The following is a 23,737-nucleotide window of genomic DNA, read 5'->3' as shown; positions in this document are numbered from 1 at the left end:
AATAATACGTAGGTGGTTTGAAAAGTTCTCGGAATGTACTAGAATTAAGTATCTTACCTTGGTGGAACTGCTTTTATTTTTTCAACATAGTCTACCTGTAGACTAATGCATTTGGTCCAGCGATGTTCCAATACCTTGATCCCATCTCGAAAATGAGATTCCTCCAGGCCTGCAAAATACCTCTCCAGTTCATTTCTCAGTTCCTCCCTTGTAGAAAATCTCCATCCACCGAGGAAAATTTTCAGCTTGGGGAATAGATGAAAGTCTGATGGTGCCAAATCAGGTGAATAAGGTGGATGTGGCAACAATTCGTACCTCAGTTCATGAAGTTTTGCCATGGCAATAACACTTGTGTGCGGCGGAGCGTTGTCCTGATGAAAGATGACCTTTTTCCTTTTCAAACCAGGCCTTGTTTCGCGTATCTTTTCCTGTAGTTGGTCTAGGAGGTTTGCATAGTATTGCCCTGTAATTGTTTGACCAGTAGGAAGATAATCTATCAGCAGAATGCCTTTTGCATCCCAGAAAACTGAAGCCATGACCTTTCCAGCAGAACGCACTGCCTTTGCTTTCTTTGGTGGTGGTGAATCAGCATGTTTCCACTGCTTTGACTGCTGTTTTGTCTCTGGGGTATAGTAGTGGACCCAAGTTTCATCTGTAGTCACAAACTGGAGCAAAAAATCTTGTTGGTTGCACTGAAAACGGGCTTGATGCAAGATATTATGAAGAACAGCTGTAGCAATTATCACAGGAAATACACAATCTAATGTTAAATTCATTCCCAAATCAAGAACTGGGAATCTTCGCTTCCATACACCAAGTGTTCTTTCTATCGCATTTCTTGTACTTATTTGTGATTCATTGTAAAGATTCTCTTCAGGTGTTCGAACTGCGTCCAGTGGAGGCATTAAATGTGGTCTACAGGGGTAACCTGCATCTACCAGCAATACTGAATCTCTGTAGATACCTTGCTCAAATCTGGCTCGTTGTACACAATTATTAAAAATAGTGCTGTCATGACTACTGCCTGGCCATCTAGCTACAATGTTGGAAAATTCCATGTTAGAATTACATATTCCTTGCACATTTAATGAGAAGTACGTTTTTCTGTTTCGAAAGAGCTCTGCTTCATTACCACCAGGGGATCGTATACGGATGTGAGTACAGTCCATTGCCCCTATCACCTTCGGAAACCTGGCGATATTGTAAAAGTTAATCTGTGTTCGATGTATAGACTGAGGTGTTTGAGGAAGATTAATATAGCGGGGTCGTAAAGCTGCTATGGCTGCGCTGACTCGAAGTACAATTCGAGATGCCGTAGACTGGCTCACCCCAGCATAATCTGCCACACTGAGCTGACCACTCCCAGTAGCGTAATATCTTAAAGTAAGCAGCAGCTGATTTATGGGTGAAACAGCTTGATTCAGGATCTTTCTAAATCAATTTATGTATCTACAACTTGCATCATAAGATCTTCAAGTACCGGTACCACTTTAACAAGAACCTCAGTTACTATGTTCAATCCATCTCTCAATATAACGTAAACAAACACACCAAGTACAAGCTGATATATAGAACTTTCAATGGACAATTTGACTGTCAACATCAACATGCAGTGACAAATTAATTCATCTGTTTTTGTTTGCATTGAACATTTTAATATAAATCTTCTTTCTCAAGTCCAAGTTGAAGCCCCATTCGAATTTTGTATATAATTTTATTGTGCATATTTTATGCGGAACAACACATGACTAAATGTTTATTCACTTTTTCAATGTGCCAAACATGGCTACATGCCTTCAAAAATGAACCGGCCAGTCATCAGTTAAAATATTATAGACTTAAGCCAATAATCACACTCTACTACAATTTTATATTACAAGAACAGAATTTCTTTTAACAAGTTAATCCTTTTAATTAAAAATATTAAGGTGTACACCTATAGAAATACGACTTTTTTATCTCACTGACCACCAATCCATATATGTAAATACTATTTTAACCATATCATGTATATAACTACTATTGCAATCTTAACATAAGAGTCATGATCAATGTAATTTGTCTTTGTATAATTGTTCTTGGCTGATGATGGCAGAGAATCTGTCGAAACCGGTACCAAATATACAAAAATTGTGATATTTTAACAGAAATGTAAAACTTTCACACAATATATAGTATTGAAAAGGTGGAACTTATCATCCTTTCTTTGATGTAAATCTTGATTCAATACAGAACCTAAGTATGAAATTCTTAACGTTAAAACCAGCACCATTGTTGCGCGTAGGCAAGTGTGCGGGATTTCTGGTGATACGAATGACATACTTCCGTGCATTTTGACCTTATTATAGAGGTGAACAATTTGACGGTCAATCTCATTCCTGTTGTTGATTTCAAATGTGTTTACATTTTTATTTTTATGCCAGGAGAGTCTACTGTAATCTAAGAACGTTCTCCGAAGGAAAAGATGGCTGTTGAAAACGAACCCAGGAAAGATTAAAAATGATCGGTTTATGATCAGAATAAGTAGATCGAAAATCTACAGCCTGTTTCCAGTCATTCGGCAGGGTCAGGAATGGAATGAATAAAGCCCCATCTGGCGGTGACAATAGGAATTGTGCTGGCTGCCGGAGCACTCCTCTGGGGCAATGATCCATTAATGACAAGTGAAATGAAATGTTGGACAGTGTTGCTGGAATGAATGATGACAGGGTAAACCGGAATATCCGGATAAAAACCTGTCCCGCCTCCGTTTTGTCCAGCACAAATGTCACATGGAGTGAGCGGGATTTGAACCACGGAACCCAGCTGTCAGAGGCCGGCGCGCTTCCACCTGAGCAACGGAGGCTCCTTATAAGTACATTATGAACAGTAAAATCAATTGGTCTCACCTCCTTTTACACCCCACCGCCATTAAGTTTATTTAACCCTCCCCCCCTCCACAAAAAATTAACAGAAGGCGTGTTTCTTTATGTTTAGAGGAGATTTCAAACACCAGTGTTCACTTCTATTACCTTCAGTTTTGAGATATAAGTATCCCCATAGAAATAATTCACTTTTTTAACATCTTTTCACACTCCTACCCCCCGCCCCCTCAAGTGAATTTTCCGGCAAAAATTACTTGTTTCTTTAATAGTAAAGGATCTTCTAAATACCAATTATCACGACTCTAACTTCTTCATTTTTTGATTTATGTGTCCTCATGAAGGGAATTCAATTCCTTTTCACTCCCACCCCCCAAGATTGTTCCCCCCCACCAAAACGCGTTTTTCTTTGTTTTTAAAGGAGATCCAAATACCAATTTTCACGTCTGTAACAACTTTAGTTTTTATTAGATGTATGTATTCTCATACAATTAAGTCAATTTTTCAATTCTTTCACCCCTCCCCCCAATTCATTGGATTTTCCGAGTATAGCTGTTTCTTTACTTTCAAAGCAGATTCCAAATATCAAATTTCACGTCTGTAACATCTTTATTTTTGAGATATCAGTAGCCTAATTAAAATAATTCAACACCATTTTCAGTCACTTTTACCCCCACCTCTCTCTCTCTACCCAAGTGGTATTTCCGAAAACTAAAAATACACGTTTCTTTATTTTTAATAGAGATAAAAAATACCATTTTTCACTTCTGTAACGTGTTAATTTTTTGAAATATACTGTAGAAATTCTCATTTCAAAATTTCACCCGTTTTTAGTTCCCATTGAGTGGAATTTCCAAAAACAAATCGCCTATGTTTCTTTACATTTACAGGAGATTCCAAATACCCATTTTTTACATCTGTAACATTTTACGTTGCTCAGATATTCTGTAGATATAGTCTTTCAAAAAATTCACCCTAACTTGCCACTCCTGTTTAACCGCCATTAATTGGATTTTCCAAAAAGAAATACGTGTTTCTTTATTGTTAAAGGAGATCCCATATACAAATTTTCAGTTCTGTAATATCTTCAGTTTGTGAGATATATGTATCCTCATTAAAGGCGTTCAAGCCATTATTCACCCTTTTCCACCCTTCCTATTGGGATTTTCCGAAAACAAAAAGTACGTGTTTCTTTATTTTTAAAGGAGATTCTAAATACCAATTTTTACATCTATAAACTTTCAAAGTTTTGAGATATAGATACACTCATTTTAAAAATTCACCCACTTTTCACCCCCCATTAATTGGATTTTCCAAAAACAAAAATTACCTGTTTCTTTATTTTTGAAGGAGATCCCAAACACCAATTTTCAGGTCTGTAATATCTTCAGGTTCTGAAATATAAGTAGCCTCATTAAAGGCATTCAAATAATTTTTCACCCCTTTTCACCCCACCTAATGGGATTTTCCGAAAACAAAAATATACGTGTTTCTTTATTTTTAAGGAATATTCTAAATACCAATTTTTACATCTGTAAACTTTAAAAGTTTTGAGATATAGATGCACTCATTTTAAAATTCACCCCCCCCCCCCTGTTCAGCCTCCCATTAATTGGATTTTACAGAAACAAAAAATTATGTGTTTCTTTATTTTTAAAATAGATCAAAAGTACCAATTTTCAGGTCTGTAATATCTTCCGTTTCTGAGATATAAGTACCGGTATCCTGTTTAAAGGCATTCAACCCATTTTTCACCTTTTTTTCACCCCTCCTATTAGGATTTTCTGAAAACAAAAAAATACATGTTTCCTTATTTTTTAATAAGATTCTAAATACCAATTTTTACCTCTGTAAACTTTTAAAGTTTTGAGATATAGATACACTCATTTTAAAATTTCACCCCCCTTTTCACCCTCTTAGCGATGGAATATCCAAAAATCCTCTCTTGGCAAGCACCTACATCTTAATATAATGTATCCCCAAAATTTCATTTCTTTATGTCCAGTAGTTTGGGCTCGGTGATGATGAATCAGTCAGTCAGTCAGGACAAGTTATGTTATATATATAGATTGGTTCCAAATGTTTAACAATGACAAGACCTGGATCTTGACCTTAAGATTGACAATAGGCTGAAGATGCCCAAAAACAGGGCGAAACATGTACCTATGTAGTGTATACAAATTACTTGGAATTTAATCACCACAAATGGTGATTTGTATTGAATAGGTGGCTACAATCAATTTTATTCTAATAGAATCTTAATTATTGTTATCTTCAATACGGAACAAACATGAGATTAGTTATTTGGAATCCAGTGCCATCCGTATACCTAATTCCACAATGTAGTCGGCATTTCGTTTTTGTCTCTGTATATTTGGTATCTGGAGTGAAGTGAGGCAGGCTCTGACGGTATGCCTTGAACTTACTCTGTTCTACATTAACTGGCAACCAAGCCTTGTCTCCTGGCTTCACACAACCGTGCATTACCACTTCAAATGTTTAAATCACACAATCTTACAAAGTAGCTTGGGTCACTGCAACTGCTATCATCACTCCATTCATTTTAGGCATCTCTACTTTCATCAAAGTTCATCTCTACATTCACTTTTAAATCACATGCAGCGTGTACACAACCCAAGTAAATGCATAGAACCAAAGCTGCTTTATAAGGTGACAACACTGCAATTTGTAAATATCTTCAATGCGAGTTATTATTTACCAGAGACCAGACCTGGAAAAAAAAGAAAAAACTTCATTATAAGCTGTGAGGTTGTGTTATACACATTGCCTAGAACACGACAAAAATATGCGAGTCAGTTTGATACACATGGCCAACTGATATAAACCATGGCACAGAAAGTGTTAAAATCCAGAAAGTTATTATCTGGGTAACTTTTATGACTACTGACCTTTATTTTTTCAGCCTTTCATTTATATTAAGGTATAAAATGACCACTTACTCATTACTACAAATTATAATCATAGATTATTTAATTAACATTATTTTATTTGTGTATATGTTTTTGCTCAATTTAGCTGTCATCAGCACTGGAAAGGCATTATAAATATTGAGTGTAATCTTGTGGTAATTATTAGCTCCAAGCACTGCAATCTTTTTGTTTGAAGAACATAATCTTGTTGACGTTATCTTGTGTGTAGTCAGTATGAGATTTGAAAAGATGTCTAGAAATTGTTCTTCAAAGTAATCGGTAGATGATGTCTGGGAAAAAAATATAGTCAATATATTGAAATCAAATGCCTTTGCTGGTGAGATGTAGTGTTTACAGTGCACTATGTCTTCTGGTATGGGCTATATCAAATTTGTTACTTTCATCTACCTGTCTCAGTCTCATCCTTGGCTTTGACAATATGAAAGTGACTGAGGTATGAGTGATGCTAGTAATACCATTGCTTATGCAGCCAGTCCCTGTTATGAATGGTGTGAAAATATCGCTCATAGGGTCGGTTGGTGCATGCATTTCAGTGGGCTTGGCAGACTGATGTGTAATAGCAACGGCTGGCTCGGCGAGGAAAGCAACGGGAAACTACCTCACTCCTCATTTCCCTAGTACGCTTCGTCAGTGACGCCTAGGCTATTTATGACAGCTGTTGGTGTAGCTGCAGAGGATCAAACCAGCCTTCGGGCTGAATACCCAACATACAACATACATTGAAATCAAATTATTCTATGTATGTCACGGTTATATGGGGATTTATTATGTATTAAATGTCTACTCACCTCGCGGGCCAGTGGAGTGTTGTATAGTAAAATGTGTGTATGTTGATACTCAGGACTGACTGACTGACTGGAGCGGAATGCACAGAGCTGGCAGAGCGTCTCTGGAGGGAAAGGGAGGCAGGTATGGTAGGAGGAGTCACGAGATGTTGTTGGGGTTAATGTAGGAAGAAGTGGGAAGATGAGTAACGGGTTGACAGAGATGCCAACTATTACAATTCAATCGTAATAATTATGAATTACCAATCACAATTACGCCTTTACGAATCACACACCACAAATTACGATATTTTGTTGATTTTTAAATCTAAGTGTATGAAGTGTAGAAGCAGAATCCAATCTCTCTCTTAATTATCTCAACTTAACAATTGAGGAGCTAGATGCAATAACAGCGTAAGTCTACTTACGCTGTTATTGCATGAATACTGTTTTCAGATTTCCTGTTCCCTTCACTACAACCCAGTCCAGGTCTTAGTTCGCTAGGATGCCGCTAAAAATCAGGAGCTCACTAAAAACTGTACCATGCGCTATGCTGTTATTGCATGATGCATGCTTCACGGGTGGCACATTCAGCTGCCGCCAGTTCTCTGGCTGGAGAAGATGTACCGAGTTGAAGAGAAGGTTTTTTGGCGTCACATTTAATAGAAGACTAGGTATCAGCACTTTGACCTATGTTTCTAAGAATGCACTCTGCTAAAAAAGCAACAGATTCATGATACAAAAGTTTGTGTGACTTTATTACCATAATGGTGTTGTTATCAGACTCACAGCCCTACACACTTAACTATGTGCCATTTACCTTCTTAAAGAGGAATGATAGCTTTCTCAGTTTTAATGATTTGAGGCTACATGATGTAAGAAAGTATGGCATAAAAGTAGACAAAAGGGTTGATGTTATTTCACTAATGAAATACTTAAAAACTGAAAATGTTGAGTGGTATGTGAAAGTCATGTCTGTGTGTAATGATTCCCTAGAGTCTGCTAATGCAGCATGTGAAGATGAATCATCCTGATTTTGATCAGTGATGCATTTGAGTATTTCAAACAAGTAAGACACAATGCCTAAATCCTAATTATATACTTTGTGATCTGTTTTTTTGTTCCTTTTCTTTTCTTTTAGGTTTAGAGAATCATTTTGTAAATAAAATAAGAATAAAAGTTGTTCAGAAAGGAATGTTACTAATTTTATAACATTTCAACTAATTGGTGGGGAGTGGGGGGGGGGGGGGGCAATTATCGTAACCTAATACCATAGTTGGAGAGAGCACTGTAACAAAATTCTCTTGACCCAAAAAGAATGAAAAGGGTGAATGTTAAATAAAGAATAAACTTAATGGTTTTACTTTTCTTAGTTGACAATTTTTCTTTTTAGGAATTTGTTCTTAATTATGGTAAGTTTAGACATTTTGGAGAACTGAGGTGGGATAAACTGCCACTTTTGTTCCTCTATAGTGGGTGATCATGCTTTCCTAACTCCCTGATCAATCTTCATGCAGTAACGTATAAAAGGAAATTTTAAATAACTCTGCCTTTCTTATTAGCTAACAGATCAATAAAATTATTTGGGAAATACATTTCCTTGCTCTTTTAAATGTCCTTAAATGAAATTCAGGTTGATTCCTAATATTACATTTAACTCAGAACATTTATAAACTTCAAGCTTCTGTTTCTCAAAATAACGTGTCTATTTACGCTGTTATTGCATCCAACTCCTCAATTAGTAGATGCAATGGCAACCTCATTTGTGAAATTTATGTCAAACCCACACAAATGACTTCCTATTAACTGAAAGTTAATTTAAGAACTATGACTGATCTTGATGTTTTTAACACATTTTACTATTTTTATGTTAAAGCAGGTACATATTATATGTTTAAAGTGCCAATTTAGGTGGATTGATTGATTGATTGATTGATTGATTGATTGATTGATTGATTGATTGATTGATTGATTGATTGATTGATTGATTGATTGATCAACACAAACTTCAATGACCGAGCTCGATAGCTGCAGTCGCTTAAGTGCGGCCAGTATCCAGTATTTGGGAGATAGTAGGTTCGAACCCCACTGTCGGCAGTCCTGAAAATGGTTTTCCGTGGTTTCCCATTTTCACACCAGGCAAATGCTGGGGCTGTACCTTAATTAAGGCCACGGCCGCTTCCTTCCCACTCCTAGCCCTTTCCTGCCCCATCGTCGCCATAAGACCTATCTGTGCCGGTGCGATGTAAAACAACTAGAAAAAAAAAAACTTCAATGTGATCAGGAATTCATTAATTTATTGAATGCTAAGATTACTATATTTGCATAAATTATTTTGTACTAAGTTAATAGTTTCTTTATCGGTATAATTGTATAAGTTACATATTAATAATATCTAAGGTGTGGAAGTGTTGTAAGATTACATTTTTGTTATTTTTACAGAAATCAATGCAGTTATTAGTAGTTATTTTATTATGAAATTTATAATGTTTATTTAGAAAAGTGTGAATGAAGCATGACAATTTATATGTGGGGCTGTTTTTGAAATTAATGATTGGACTAGCAGGTATTATTGATCATATTTATTTTGGGTGCTGTTCTAGCTGCAGGTAGTCTTGTGCTCATATTAACCAGCTGTGAACGCTCTCATTCATTTAATAAAGAAAGTAGAATTTTTCAAGAGTTGCTTCAGTTTTTTTGTTTTTTTTGGTGGGATATTTTTGTATTATCAATAAGTTGTCATTGGAAATGGAGATTGCCCTAGAGCACAGTGGTGTCACATCAGAACAGCTTTAGTCTCTCGTTCAATGAATTTCCAATTTTGTGCTTGAAGGTATAGTGGTAAATAGTACTTTTTGTTTAAGTTGTTATTTGTCTTTTGAAGTTTGCATTATGATATTTCAGTAGGTTCTGCAGAGATTTTCAGACTCAAAATTATGGGAAAAAAATGACTGGACATGATACATGGTGCTTTGTTGAGTGACTGTACTGCATCTGTTATAGGGACTACCGGAGAACTTGGGTGATGGACTGCAGAGACCTTCCTGCCACTAGCATACGTACTCCCTACCGGACGGTAGGATATTTCTGTGTGCCAGACACCAGTAATCGCAAAAATCTGCGATAATTGGATGGGAATATAAAATGTATATGACTGTGCATATGTTGGCAATGAGCAGATGTGGACTCTGACTGTAAATAATGGATTTTAATACTGAAAATCAGCTTTTAGGCAGGCTGATTGCCATTGACTGGTGGAAGTACCCTCAGATAAAGTATTTTAAATTAGGTTATTTTAATTGTGATGTTATTAATGTACATTTTGATTTCTCTTAGTATTATAAATAGTATTATTGAAGACTAAGATGTTTGAGACCTTGATTATAAAATATGAAAAACATAAATAATATAATCATATTCATTTCAAATATATTTTATACATATACATGTATATAGATTTTGAACATTCATTTGAGAAAGATATTCATATTCATTATATGAAGGATACACTTTAAATCATCTGTGGCTGCCAAATATGTTTAATCTAATATTGATTCTATTATAATTTTTAGTATTGTTAGTCCATGTTATATTGTTAGTTCAATTGCACTGATGACATATTGCAGATTTTAGTTGCCATGGACCATGCTGGTTTTGGTTTCCAAACTGTTTTTATATTCAAGAAGAAATCATGAGTGGGGATATTTGTCTTGTGTTGTATTGTGACACTTGGAATATTGAAAGAGTGTGTGAGTTCTGTTGAACCTTGGGCTCTTACGTACATACTGTTGCCTGTTAAAAGGGGCAAATATATCAGAAATATCAGATGAACTACACTACAGTTTCTATCCATTATTGTACTCTAGAGAAACTCAAGTTACTTCAGAGTGTAGGTTTTAATTGGAAGGAATAAAATTTCACTTGATATACTGGACGAGTCATCTGCCCCTTATTTTTCTTGATGTTAGGCCACCCTTCTAATGCCTGGAGCATGAATACCAATACATAAGTTCTAGAGAAAATTGACAAGTCATTACTGATGATTGCTGACGTAAGTTTAGTTATATCTCTTTTCTCATTGAAAACTACATCAAAATTATTTATATCATAATTTCCCATTGATATTTCACTATTTTTATATTAACCTTGACTTATATAAGTGTTCTCACAGCAAAAAATGTCCTAAACCATTTGAAACAGAAAATAATCTGAATTTGGCCAAATATGGACTTATGTTCCACTTTTCTGGTAATCACGTAGTCCTTTGCCTAAGCCTGATAGTGTACCTACCAACACACTGTGGATGTACCTTGCAGAGAAAAATAGTCTCTAGCAAGAGGCAACAACAAGGTAAATAGGTTACGCCAAGCATTCAGGTTGAACAGGATATGAAAGTAACACTGAAAATGATGATACAGAGATAAAAACAGGTATGAGTTGGCAAAATAGAAGCAGATGTACTTTGTGTGTAGTTTCTCTAAGAAGCATAAGAGTTGTCAGTGTGGGCCCATGGAATAGTGTGAAGTGCTGGTATATTCACTCTTCATTTGGGGGTTTGAATGGCACCAGAGAAAAATGTTTTTATTCTCACCCAGTGCGAGGTTCAGACACCAGGCTGCTTGTGCCACATTCGATGTATAGAACATAGCTGTCCTAAAATATAGATGTTTACTGCTGTGAATCAGTTGGTACATCAGTTGGTATATTGGGCCAGTTGTGCTGGTCATTCAACATGCTCCTTACCTACACCTACAGTAAAGTAAGAGCAAACGCATAACAAGCACAACATGTGTACCACAAGAGATTCCCACACTGATAGCAACCAACTGTAAATATATTTAGTAGTGTACATCTGTTTAGAGAGGCACCAGTGATGTCCAGTGATACCGCTGAGCTTGTTTTGGACGGTAAAATATTCACAAGTACTTGGGCAGTAGCACAACAGGCCAACATCAGCCAGTTGACTGTCGTGTGGATCCTGCATGTCAGTTGCTTTTACCCCTATCAACTGAAGCTACGTCAGGAGCAGCACAGATGTGATTTCAAAGCTTGGGGTGATTTATTTGCGTGGATAGTAGGGCAAGTGGCAAGTAACCACATGTTTGTCTCGAAAATCTTGTTTTCGGATGAGTTACAATTTCATAAGTATGGCATCGTGAATTATCATAGCATGCACTACTAGGGAGTTGATAATCCTGGGTAAGGGAACCAGCATTTCAGGTGCAGTGTTGTATATTGTGTGGCTACCTAATTGGCCCACATATCTTTGAAAGCTATTTGACAGTAGTCTGCTTCGTACAGTTTCTCTACTCTTGTTAGAGGAATGCACTCCTAGGTGAGCATGAACAATGTTGTATCAATACAACAGATCTCCGTCGAACATATCGGCCCCAGTCAATGTGTAGAAAGTGCTGAACTCCTTCCTGTGGGGCCATTTGAAACAAGTAGTTATGCTCAGTAGCCGGAAGATCCTGAAAGTCATTGAAATCCCATTACAGCAGCCTGGAAATCCATAACGCCTATCATGCTCCAACAAACCTGAATGTCAGTTCAGTGGCATGCTGGTCAAATGTTCATTAGCCTTCCGTTGGCCAAGGGGTGAGCTTTAATTCTCTGTTATGAAATTAAATGCAGGTAAACTTTTGAATCACCGTATACAGCCAAAATTGGTTGGATAGTTATTGTGGGGACCGAAAAAAAAGTCATAAAGAGGAAACGTGCTAAAAAAATGAAAAATTCCGCTATTGAATTTAAAGTTAGGTTTGAATGTAAAAGATAATTATGATAAAGACAAAGGAACAAGTGTTTACAATGATAATTAATTGAATAAAGAAATAATACATTTAAAGATCACCAATATACTAAAACATAAAGGAAAAACGTTCCTAGAAACGGGAAGTATACACATCAGTATTTGCATAAAAAATTTAAATGGACAAAAATTTTTAAGAATTTTATTAAGAATGTTTAAAGATACACAGAGTAAATTCCAAATCATCACTTGCTTGTAAGAAACATATCAAATGTAGACTGCTCCTTCTTTCGTTCCAAATTACACACAAGAGTATCGAGTTTGGTAACATAATCCATTATGCTGTCATCCGCGACAAAACTTGACACATAACGTCGCACTATGTCTGTAGCTTCTACTGTTGCCAAATGCATTGTACTATCATTCAACACAATGTAAAATATTTGACATTTATTTAGTGAAGACCGGTTTCGACTCCCTTGGAGTCATCATCGGTTCTTGTAGATAATTAAATCAATGGGAATCTGATAATCATCATGGGGATTGCCTACATACATCTCCATAAGTTGACAGAAAATCATGACAAAATTATACACACAATGGCAATTGCCTAAAATACTTATCAATAGGTTATTTATTTATTTATTGATGTCTTTATTTGTGGCGAAGTTAGGGCTCTTGGCCCTCTCTTACACTTAACCACATTATGCGGCTTAATACTGAATCCAAACTTAATATTCAAACTTAACACAGTGTATATAATATAATAGTAATATAACTTAATAAACTCTAAAACTAAAAGATTACATCCTAAGTCTAAATTTAGAAAAATAAATTCAATATTAACTACTCTAGGTGGAAATCATAAAATATAACAGTAATTTATGTAAACTTTTGGGAACTATTTACTCCAGACATTCACTCTCACATTCACACATAACTACATGATATAGCCTACGTATTCAAGAGGAAATCTTTAGACTGTCTTTTGAAGGTAATTAGTGAGGAACAATTTCTAATTTCAGGGGGTAAAGCATTCCATATTCTAGCGCCCGACACAAGGAAAGAATTACTGAAGGCAGATGTATGATGTGGAGGTATTGCAATTGTTGACCCAGATCGCGTGTCACGGTCATGAAAGGAGGATAGAAAACGGAAATTACTGGAGAGATATTCAGGTATATTTTCGGTCAAGAGTCGATAGATAAGGGTTGATACATGGTGATTCCTCTGCTGCTCTACTTTTAACCAAGAAAGTTGTGCATAAAAAGGGGATACATGCGAGGCAAAATTCAATGAAAAAATAAATCTAATGCAGGAGTTTAAAGCTCTCTGCAATTTCCTATTTTGTTCACTGGTAGCATCCAGCAACACAACATCACAATAGTTAAAAATTGGAAATGTTTGAACCAGTTCTATTTTGAAGTTGAGAGGTAATACGGTCTGGTGAATCTTAAGGGGATGAAGTGATGAGTGAACTTTCCTGCATACGTTAGTGACATGCTCATCCCAGTTTAAAGTTTCATTTATAGTGACTCCAAGGCTTTTTACTGATTTACAGAATGGGATACCAACGCCATTTAGTTGAATGACTGGAATTTGTAGACTGTGTAGATGGGCAAGCAGTTTTCTCTGGCCTAGTATAATAGCTTGTGTTTTCGTTGGGTTGATGGAGAGAGAATTCTCAGCTGCATAACAGCTGATCTGTTCTAAGTTTCGGTTCATAACAAATTATGTACACAATGTCATGAAACACTTGGCACTTTAAGAAACATCTTAAACCACTATGCGTAAGTACAGTAGGCCTAATTTATGTACATGGTTACACATTTCACTTACAAACGTAAAATTAAGCACCGATTCGTCGGCTGTATACATAAGTTCAGTAAGCCTAATTTATGTATGTTGTTATACAGTTAACTTATGAACTTAAAGTTAAACACCAACACATCAGATAAGGTACTGTTGCATGATTCAAACAACTTCAGTATGGACTAACCTGGGACTGAAGCTCCCTGTAGCCCTAAGCTGACATGCTACTGCGCTATTAACCCGGGGCCATGAAATAAAGTTCTCTAACAAATCCTTACCCAGGCTAGTTGTCGCTGGCATGTCATGCGCGCAACTTGGATGGGAACGCTAATTTTAATTCCTTATGGTGGTAGTTACGAACATACTAAAGAGTGACATATATGTGCTATCCATGTATTTAAGAGGACGTGGACTGAGACTTTGGAATAATGGCGTAATAACCAGGGAAGCACGCTAGAGAGGGAGGTCTTTATCGGTTTCAAATGTAGCTGACTCTTAGGATTTCAGGAATTGAACAACTGCGGTAGTATGGGGCATTGTTGACTTCAGCAGCAGTAAGACATCTTTTTGTTCAGCAGTGCAATAAGAATGAGCACTGCGCTCACCCTTGACAAGCATTGTCTCCATATGTCTACATTGTCCATGATGTTGTTATGTTTTACTATTCATTCTTGAGAATTGGTTGGTAAACAATGGCTCAGGACGACAGTGGTTCAGGGGAGAGTCCAGTGATGATGCTGTAGAACCTCCGTTATCCTAAACACTTTTAACCAAAATAACGTTTAACCTAAACGGTCATTTTTTTTGTTAAATTACAAAAACGAATTAAAGAAACATAATTTCTTATATTATTCCGTATGTAAGTTGTGTCTCAAGCAAATAGAATCCCTTTGTTTGAATTGGAAAGCGAGTGAGAAAATGAAAGTCCCCACCCTACCATGAACCCTTTACACAAGGAGGATGAGTAACAAATTTGACCTTGACTGCTGCCGCACGTGCCAACACAGATCACATTGGATCTCTCCTTTGTTGACATCTGTTGGGCGGCAGCACCGTATCTGTCCATGCGGTGGTCATCAATTATTAAAGTAAAGTTTTTTATTGTGCGTCATATCAACCAAGTGGAAATGGATCATGATAACTAGAGCCTGGGTTGCCATCCACTATCAAATCTCAAAATATGCATGCATTAATGCACTATAATATGGCAAAATGTGCACAATAAACTAAAAAATATGCACTTTCAAAATTCAGTTCCTTTTGAAACTTTGTACAACTACTACTGTAATTTCTCAAAATTGTTTTGATGTAAGCTCATCCATTTATCTGTCAGCACATTCTTAAGCACAGAAAATAATCTTTCTACGCCACAAGAAGTGACAGGTACATACTTACATGAAGACATTTGGGACAAAGTGAGTTCAAATTGTACATCTCTTGCATTTTCACTATAATGAGTCTTTTATAAGGTTGACGAATTCAAAATCAGGATTTCAACGGATCACTTTGTTCTACCTATCTCTAGCCGCCGCAGTTACTTCTCCATGCAATAACTGCAGACACATTTGAATGTCCTCAATAACTGTTAACGATTGCCTGCTGCGATATCAAAGACATGTGATGAGTAAGAGTTTGGGTAGGAAATTCCAGGACAACAACAGAAGAGGGTTTAGTGCAAAACTAAGGTTTGTAAGTCGCTATCTCATTAACGCGGCGTCGCAAAAGGGCTATACAAGTTTTGTTTTTTATGTCTAACATAGGCAAAAAAATGAGCCATCGATGAGTAATGCGCAATTTATGGTTCAATTTATAGCGATGTATAACTGGAACACCTTATTCGTAAGAATTACAGAGATCGATGTAGGACCTTCCGGATTACGTCAATGCTTACTCAAGCAACAGATAAGAAAGTGCTTGATACATTGGATTATAGAACCTCTATCATATGTACTAACTTTGGTTGTCTTATAGGATGCCAGGAATACATTCTTTCTGTCTCTCAGTAATAGACATGCTGTAAAACGTGGAAAAATGGTCCTGAATTCTGGAAACCATCATTCATAAAAAGCACTATCATGCAAATTAACATCAATGCGTCAAAGTCAGAAGAAAAGTCATTATGCAATATAAACGTCCAAATATTCGCTATTAAATCATAAATCTTCAAAATATGCATTATGCATGAATTTTCTCGTAGAAGGCCAAAACATGCAAACATGCGGGGAAAAAGAATGGTTATTTGGAATCGTTAAGCCACTAAATGAATATTTGCGAAGTTTGAGAACTGTAACCAGCTTATATAAAAACATACAATTGCATGGAAATCCGGGCTCTAGTGATAATAATGGAAAAGAGTTAGAAGCAGTTAAAAGAATTTAAAATGGTGTGATTTTGCATACCATGGCAGCCGATTTTGGTGTTGGTGTTTCCATAGTTTCTGACTGGGTGAAAATGAAAAATAGGTTTGAAGAGTGTGCATCAAAAATGCCAAACAAGAAAACCCTGAAGACCTGTGAGAATTATCAAATAAATGAGGCCGTGTTTTTCTGAGAAGGTCTTTAGACTTTATAAAAGAGACTCAACAATGGGGACAAATTCATCTCTAAACCATTATGTGAACAAGGCCGTGTACATCCAGGAACTTTGATGGATTTGGTAAAAGACAGGAAGAGCATATGCCAAAATATCTTTCAAACCCCTGGGATTTTAGATTTTCCTATGCACTTGGGCTGCCGTCAGTGAGTTCCAGAAGCATTACTGCAGAGCAGAACTGTCACTCTTTGCTTATTCATTTTGTGCCCATAAGCACTCTTTACATTTCCTGAAGCAAGTGATTTTTTTTTAGTAACATTTTAAAATTCAAACCCGTCTCATGCAAATTGAAAATCTGATCTTTACTGTATCCTTGCAGAAATTTATCCATTTTGGTTTTTAAAATGTCTGTAGCATCAACATCGCAGATAACATTTCTGCACAAACAGTTACTTGTGCACGCCGTACCTATATTTCCACTTTTCTAGCCACCCTTCACTGGCTTCAAACCCTCCTAAGCTCATCGGAAAACATCTTGGCTTTTTCTTGAATAACTGGTCCTGATAATGTAACTGCCTTCTCTCTCTGTTGCATGAACCATCAAAAAGCAGTGTTGTTAATCGATAAGCACCTACACACCCACAGAGTCTGCAGAATGGTGATATTATTCAGTTTTTACCTGCAAATGTTACAAGTCTGATCCAGCCCCTAGACCCAGGTGTAATAGACTACTTCAAAAGGCACTATCGATCATTATTTCTTAGATACATGTTGCAAGAGACAAACTAATCAAAAAGTGTTCCTGAAATCCTGAAAAGCATCAACATGAAAAATGTGGTATACTGATGTTCTCAATCCTGAAGAAAAAATAAAGTGGTAAACTCTGGGAAAATGTTGTAATAAACGTTTTTACAGCATTTTAATTGAGGATGACACTAAGAAAGACAGGAACCTTGCAGACCTAACTGTACGAATATCAGGATATGAAGAGGTCAATAAAGGTGAAATAAGTGAATGGGTAAATGGTGATAGCTCAGAACTTTATTTCAATAACCAAGACATGAATCACATGACAAAGAAGCAGCAGCAGACAACGATGAAGATGATGTAGCAGAAAACACCAGCCATGACATCACATGGTAAGAGTTTTAAATACAGTATGGGTTGGTAAAATTAGTCTGCATAGAATATGAGTTTTCTCACAAAGTATTTTTATATCTTCAGGTAACATTACGATTTGTCGAAAGATGTGACATAGCAAAGCCTTCTGACTTTCTACTAATGAAACAGTGGCATGACATAGCGGCTAGGAAATGACAGGGGAAAAAAAAAAACGAAAAGAAAATAGAAAACTTTTTCAGAAAAAAAATAGTAGGGCTTACGGTATATTTACAGTACAGGCACTATCGAATAGAGTTTTGTTTTGTAAATACAGTTGAGTAGTTCAGGTTTCTAGTATTAAAATACTTTGTCAACAATAACAATGTACTATATGTAACCTATTGTCTTCATTTACTTTCATCTAAACCTTAAAAACAAAAAATTTCTAACCTCTAAAAATGACATTTTTATCCAAAACCCCCTTCCTCCCTCTCCCTCTGATTAACAGAGGTTCTACTGTATTCCCAATATAAAAAAAAGGATCTTGATGAATCAGAGAATTGAGATTTACAGCAGTCTGTGAGTAGTGGTCACATTGCTTTGTGGAATGGCCATACTCCTCCCCAAAGGAAGTCTAAGAAGAGAGCAAAATACATCATATAAGGGTTAATTATTCTCTTTAAAGAGATGCCTTTTTCCAACTGTTCATATCTGTAGCAAATGCCATGTTGTACATTGATGATGGCAACTCAATAAAAGTAACCATGTGAACATAATTTCTGTCAGAGGTATTTTGCTTGTATATTAAACACACTGTTTATTGTACTGCTTTTATTTATATCCTGTAGTAGAATTCTGTTTGCGACATCTCAATATTACTTTTGGTCGTGTACCTTTTATGAAGTTTTTATCTTATTTTTATCTGAAACTTTGTGTTTTTTAGGTTCCAAATTATAAGAAATTTTCTGTTGTAAGTTATGTTTTGAAAGTTAACAGTACAGTTTAAATAAATTTTCAACATAATAAACATATGAGAGAACAGAAACAACCAAACCCAATATTATGTAATAGTAAGTTCAATAAAGGTTGCAAAGATGCTGAATGCATGAGCGCGGCATTAAGAAAAGTATCTCAGCCATTGAAAGGTTAATGAAGTAGGCTGCTTGTTCGAACACTTACTTTGGTAGCAAACTGGTGCTCAGTTGCCTGACCTTTCCATCTTCGTGCAGCCTTGCTTATTTTAAACGGCCCTTTTTGGGGGCCACATAAGCATCCAGTCATGGAACAAGCATGTGCGACACAATGTAGCCATTATCTTGATTACTTTTGTGGTAGACGGGAAGAGAAGGCCTGATTGCATTTAACTCTACCAAAATAAATTTAAAAAACAACCCTACAATATTAGGTGAGATAGATAAATAAAAACTCAAAACATTCCTACCGGGGATTTGACCTGGACCCACGTATATTAACAGCTCACATGATCCATGCCAGTTTCAACTGAGCCAACCATACACATGGTGCATAGTCGGTGGATGTTAGTTTCTCCAGTACACTGTATGTGGACATAATGCACACTTACACATCGGCAAAAGTTTTGTTTTCTGTAGCAGTGGGTTGTTGCATCCAGTCAGGAGCAATATTATTCCACAATCCATGGTGTGAGACTTTCAAGCCACTAGAGAGTGTGTGTAGAATGTCTGTAAAATGCATGTGGCTTAAAACTAAAAAAAAATAAGGGGCAGCACACTTGCATACTATAGAATCTCATGGGCATGAGTAAAAGGACAAATAGAAAGAAAAACTGATGTGTCACACAGATCTGATGGGAATGTGTATGTAATAGGTGTAATTTAAAGAATTAAACCCTAATTTCCTTCTTAGACTACTTTCACTACTGCGTGATAGCTGAGTGTGGCATAGTTGCTGGGATTTTTGAAATAACGTGTCACATGTGGCAGTGACCACGTAAAAGTAATAGGCTTTAATTCAGTGGAGTTCTTGCAGATCTGTACGCAGCTGAAACTATAAAAGGAATATCACTGCACAAGCGTATTAAAACCACATTTTGTGCACTGTTACAGAAATTGTTCTTCAAACATTTTGTCATCACTAAAGGCATAGTTCTTCGGGTAGATTTTTGAAAATTACTGTGATCTAACCGTGTCATAAAGGTTCCAAATAGACGTCAAACCTGCAGTAGTAAAAGCTTGTGGTTGCCTCTCAGCTTCATTTATTACCCAGTAGTTTTTTTACTCAATTTTGGATTAGCATGCAATATTTATTTAATTAAAACATGTTTGTGGGAAGTAGGCTATGGAGAAAACGTTCCCTCCAATTGAAGGATTGTTCGGCTCATTCTTTCAACAATTAGCTGTTATCACTCTTCTGCTCATGCAGTACAGTCTCGTTAATCCAAACTAGTTGGGACTGGAGTCTGTTCGGATTACAAAATTTTTGGATTAACTGGTAAATATTTTCTAATAATAATGTTATTGTTTTTACGTCTCACTAACTACTTTTGCGGTTTTCGGAGACGCCTAGGTGCTGGGATTTTCTTCCATAGGAGTTCTTTTATTTGCTAGTAAATCTACTTATACGAGGCTGACGCCTCAACCGTCTCAGGTAAATAGTTTCTACAATACAGTACAGTACAACTAGTGTCATGTTCAGATGCCGCGGCCGCCTTAGAACTTGCCGTACGTTATGTCGAGCAACATTCCGCTGCTATGCCCACTAATGTGATGTTTATCAGACGCTGGTTTAATACTGCATCTTCGAGTAGGTTCCAAAACGTAAATGAAACTAACAGAATTTGTAAAGTTAAACGACCAGTCATTGATGGATTATGATGTGTAATTATGTTTACATTAAGTTGTTCTAGTAAAATATGACTATTAAAATGCAAGTAAATCTTCATTGTGTAATATGTTCTTTCATTTAAAAAAAAAAAAATTCAGTTCGGATTAACTGGACTTTCGGATTAACGGGGTTTGGATTAATGGGACTCTAGTGTATTTTATGATCAAAAATGCAAGAGATCCTATGGATTATCATTTTCTTTCTATCATGTTAATTGTATATAACTTCCTTCAGAACTTTAAACCCGTGATAGTAATACAGAACCGTCTTCTGAGAGTTGTAATTTCAATTTACTAGAATTGGAAACAAGTTTTGTACTTTAATGTGATTTTTTTGTGCCCCCCCCCCAAGTAACATTAATCTTCTGTAGAGAAAATGAAAAGAGAGTTATAAATTGTGGTTTACAGTTCCAGTTTCCTGGGTACTGTTTATAGCCTCTTCCACACTCTTCTATTCATAAATGTGCACTTCTTCATGACATCATCCAGTATCCTTCCCTTAGCTGCAATGTCAGTCTTGACTGTATCTATCTAGCAGGTTCTAGGTCTAGGTATATTTTGTTATACAAGATGATTTTCGGAATTACAATAGCAAAGAAGAACCCATTATATCTAAGAGATTGTGGAGGATAAAGAACATTATCAACCTGACAAGTCGGACATGATAATTGCTGGTATTGAATTAGCACTTGTGTGTGATGTTAATGATTTACAGCAGAAACTGTAGTCTATCCGTCCTGCCAACCTCAAAGTAATACAGACTACTTGATATGTGGAAAGCCAAATTATTCTCATAAATTTACACATTGCTAGTGCCAACTGGAGGAGACACTCTGATGTATCAGTGACTGAAGAGACTGAAATAGTAAAAGCACAAAAGCATATTGTCAGCCAAATGGTAAAAGTGAGCTGTGGTTATTACAGGGTCTTACAGCAGCAACAGCACTCTAACCTTAGAAAGTTAGCTGAAGATGCCGAGGAAGACCCCGATATCTGAAGATACTGAAATATGTTTACCTTGGCATTAGTTCAATGTTTGATTTAATTGAAGATCTAAATATGTTTTGTGAAGGAACAACGGATCTATAATAACTGGGTAATGAAGGTGATTTTTGGGTGTGTGCTGAGTTAGACTAATAGTAAAGCAGACGGACAAAAAGTTGGAATTGTGCATTTTTCCATGTGATACCGTAATTAGTTGGAGGAAAGAAACATTTGTGACAAAGAAAAAGAGAAGGAAATAAGAAAAGCTAACATTACAGAGCAGATGAATCTGTTGTAATGCAAAGTTATTTTATTTGTTTGCAGATGAAAAAGGTCTAAGTGGACGGGTAAATGACGGATTTACATCCTGTAAATAATTTTCCAAAAGTTTGAAATGTAAACTTTGAGATGGTAAACAATAAAATATATGTTAACATGAACATTTTTCTCTTTATCATGGCAAATGCAAAACACAGTTCACTCTCTCACTCTCTGGCACAATTAGAAAGATTTGCTAGAAAAATCAAAACACAGCCCATAATGTTCTTGATCTGATATCTGAAAATAAGACTTAGTTTTGCAAGAATGTAAGTGTAGCCCAGTTTGCTATAACCTGACCAAGTGTACATATAGTGGTAAATATGAGGGTCATTTAATAAGTCATGGCAACTGAATAATATCTGCCGATAAATCAGCAGTGCCACTTTATGTATTTGAAGGCCACTGAAATGTGCTTCTATTATCGTCGCCATAAGACCTATCTGTGTCGGTGCGACGTAAAACAACTAGCAAAAAAAAAAAAAAATGTGCTTCCCAATGTTAGCACCAAATTGGGTCCAGGCACAGGAACTATTGGCAAGGGGCAATTGAAAGATAAGTGAATAGAATCATTGCTTTATTGTGCACAGAAATTTCATGCATTTGCAAGTCCTGTTGTGAAATTCAGAACACTGTCAGCAGAGATCGCCTGTCTTCTGTTGAACAATTTTCGATAACGGCCACTGACATCGCTGACTGAAAGGGTCTGGGACATCACTCTGCACCTGTGTTTGAAAGTCTCAACAGTTTGTTACGTCAAAGCTTCTCTTAGCTCCGCACGATGATGACTTGCATTTTTGCCTTGGAGAACCGCAATTTTCAACTTCAGCAATGGTAGAACCTCATTTTTTCTTAAGCATTGTCAACTACCCATCGGTGCAAACAGACACCATCTGTTGGTTGCAATCAGTATTGTGCAACACAGGTTTTCAAACATATATTCTTGACTTACTGTGTTCCTTCAGAGATGTAATGCAGTTGTAATGACCTCCGTATGTACTGAGATTTTAAAATTCTCAGTATCGGCCAACCAATTGACATGAATTGAAACACGTTTACTTAGTTTCAATGGAAGGAAAATTAAGTCGATGTGGACACATTTGTTAGTTGTGGGAATATTTCTAGCCATTTACTTTGTGTATTGCGAGCATTTATAAGTAGAAAATGTTCATATTATCTTCTAATTAAATGTTCATTTTATACATTTCAGTTCTTAATTTAAATTACCAGTTAATACAGCAATAACTCTGATTTGTAATTATATCTAGACTGAAGATGATGACAAATTTACTAGATATACTAGAGAAGCTTACCTCTGTATGTAGGAGATACCAAACAGCTCAACCAGAAAATTATAAATAATTTTATTTTGAAATAAATCATATATAACAACAACTGTGAAACTTTTCTGATACCACTTGAACAAGCTGCTTATACCACCACAATCAGTGTTCCTAGTGCACCTAATTGCCAGATTAACATCTTTTTTAAGATATAAGTCTTCTTCTTCTTTTCGTCATGGGGCCTCTAAATATTAGTTCCTAATTAGCGTCGACCTCTAAGATCTTTTTCTACCATGTTTTTCCTTCACTCCCACCTAGATATACCTGCTCCCTTCACAAAGCTGCTGGTTGTTCTTATTGGGTCGTCTTGGATTTTTTCTCTCTCTTCACCTGGTAGTCCTAGAGCGGAGAAGTCTGATTCTACCCAGCACCTCACATTCGAAAAGTATGTGTTCAGCTGATTCCTCTGTTTCATTGCATTTTCTACATATATTGTCTCTTATTACTCCAATTCTATG

The 23,737-nt window shown here is 36.3% G+C and overlaps 1 protein-coding gene across 3 annotated transcripts in view; it reads left to right on the top strand.

Annotated features, from left to right (window-relative positions):
• Positions 1 to 10,508, top strand: part of LRR (Leucine-rich repeat) — an 808,120-nt gene extending 797,612 nt beyond the window's left edge. For all 3 annotated transcript variants that reach the window (XM_067142208.2, XM_067142207.2, XM_067142206.2), the window contains exon 30: positions 9,580 to 10,508. In XM_067142208.2, the coding sequence (XP_066998309.2) occupies positions 9,580 to 9,602 (23 nt within the window). In that variant the 3' untranslated portion in view covers positions 9,603 to 10,508. The remainder of the gene's footprint in view (positions 1 to 9,579) is intronic.
• The last annotated feature ends 13,229 nt before the right edge of the window (positions 10,509 to 23,737 follow it).

Source organism: Anabrus simplex, chromosome 2 (genome assembly GCF_040414725.1).
Source record: "Anabrus simplex isolate iqAnaSimp1 chromosome 2, ASM4041472v1, whole genome shotgun sequence".
NCBI lineage: Eukaryota > Metazoa > Arthropoda > Insecta > Orthoptera > Tettigoniidae > Anabrus > Anabrus simplex.
This window is presented reverse-complemented; position numbering and strand designations above follow the sequence as displayed.